General features: G+C 32.8%; 1 protein-coding gene across 1 annotated transcript; it reads left to right on the top strand.

Annotated features, from left to right (window-relative positions):
- Nucleotides 1–183: 183 nt before the first annotated feature.
- LOC110106574 (alpha carbonic anhydrase 7-like) lies at nt 184–898 on the top strand. Its single transcript, XM_020836509.2, has 3 exons — nt 184–390; nt 464–678; nt 761–898. Exons 1-3 carry the CDS (start codon nt 312–314, stop codon nt 869–871), a joined length of 405 nt encoding a protein of 134 aa, XP_020692168.2. The 5' UTR covers nt 184–311; the 3' UTR covers nt 872–898.
- Nucleotides 899–1,021: the final 123 nt, after the last annotated feature.

The raw sequence follows: 1,021 nt of genomic DNA, 5'->3' as shown, positions 1-1,021 counted from the left end.
TTATCATGTTAATACTAAGTTAATAAACACACACTCTCTCTATTATTATGTCATTATGTATTAATACTCTTAATTAACACAACATTAAAAAGTATTATCTTCTCTAATTTATTAATACTAGGACTTTTAAACAGATGTTATCCAAAAATCCGCATAAATTGATCCAAACCATCCAATCTTCTTCTTCCTCCACAACATCTCTTCCCTCATCCCACAATATAAAGGCAAGCTAAACCCTAGCTTATAATTAACCCTAAGCTCAAATATTTTATTCATCTCTCTCTCTCTCTCTCTTTCTCTCTCTCTCTCTCATGGAGTGCCCTAATTTTCTCTCCTTCATCGCAATCATTGCTTTCCTTCTCTTCAACAATGAGATTGTGTCATCTAAAGGTAAGAGAATTACAGCCGAATATGTTGTATTTTAAATCTTACTACATATGTTCTGATTAATATTTGAGAACAGAAATCGAAGAGTATAACTATCAGATTGGCAGCAAATACGGACCTGATCATTGGGGAGATATTCGTAAAGATTGGGCGACATGCAAGAAAGGAAACCTGCAATCTCCAATCGATCTGAATGACAAAAGAGTAGAATATGTTCATTTGTTAGGTGATCTCAAAAGAAGCTATCGTCCTGCAAATGCTCTCATCAAGAATCGAGGTCATGATATAATGGTATTTTTCATACTAAAGTTGCAGATATTTTGCAGAATTTTTTTTTCTTTTGAAGTTTTGATTGTTGTTCAAAGTATTGCAGGTGAAGTGGGAAGATGATGCAGGAGGGCTTTGGATCAATGGAACTCAGTTTTCTCTCCTGCAAGTGCACTGGCACACACCCTCTGAGCACAAATTTAATAATCACAAGTGAGTTACTGTGCATTAGTTTATTAACTTTTTCAAATAAAGATTGAAAATAGATATATTCTTATATTATATTATAAAAATCTGGAGATGTGGCAATGAAGAACTCAAAATTTATTTCATTTAAATTCTATTGAATATATTGTCCCTAAATTGA

The sequence above is a fragment of the Dendrobium catenatum genome, unplaced genomic scaffold (genome assembly GCF_001605985.2).
Source record: "Dendrobium catenatum unplaced genomic scaffold, ASM160598v2 original_scaffold_214340, whole genome shotgun sequence".
NCBI classification, from domain to species: Eukaryota; Viridiplantae; Streptophyta; class Magnoliopsida; order Asparagales; family Orchidaceae; genus Dendrobium; species Dendrobium catenatum.
Note: the sequence above shows the minus strand (reverse complement) of the source record. Positions and strands in the feature narration are given on the sequence as shown.

Bases quoted from the DNA above. Each gene is read 5' to 3' on its own strand.
- LOC110106574 (XM_020836509.2), top strand. From the start codon at position 312: ATGGAGTGCCCTAATTTTCTCTCCTTCATCGCAATCATTGCTTTCCTT. The intron at 391-463 runs GTAAGAGAATTA...ATTTGAGAACAG, and splicing joins TGAGATTGTGTCATCTAAAG to AAATCGAAGAGTATAACTAT. The intron at 679-760 runs GTATTTTTCATA...AAAGTATTGCAG, and splicing joins ATCGAGGTCATGATATAATG to GTGAAGTGGGAAGATGATGC.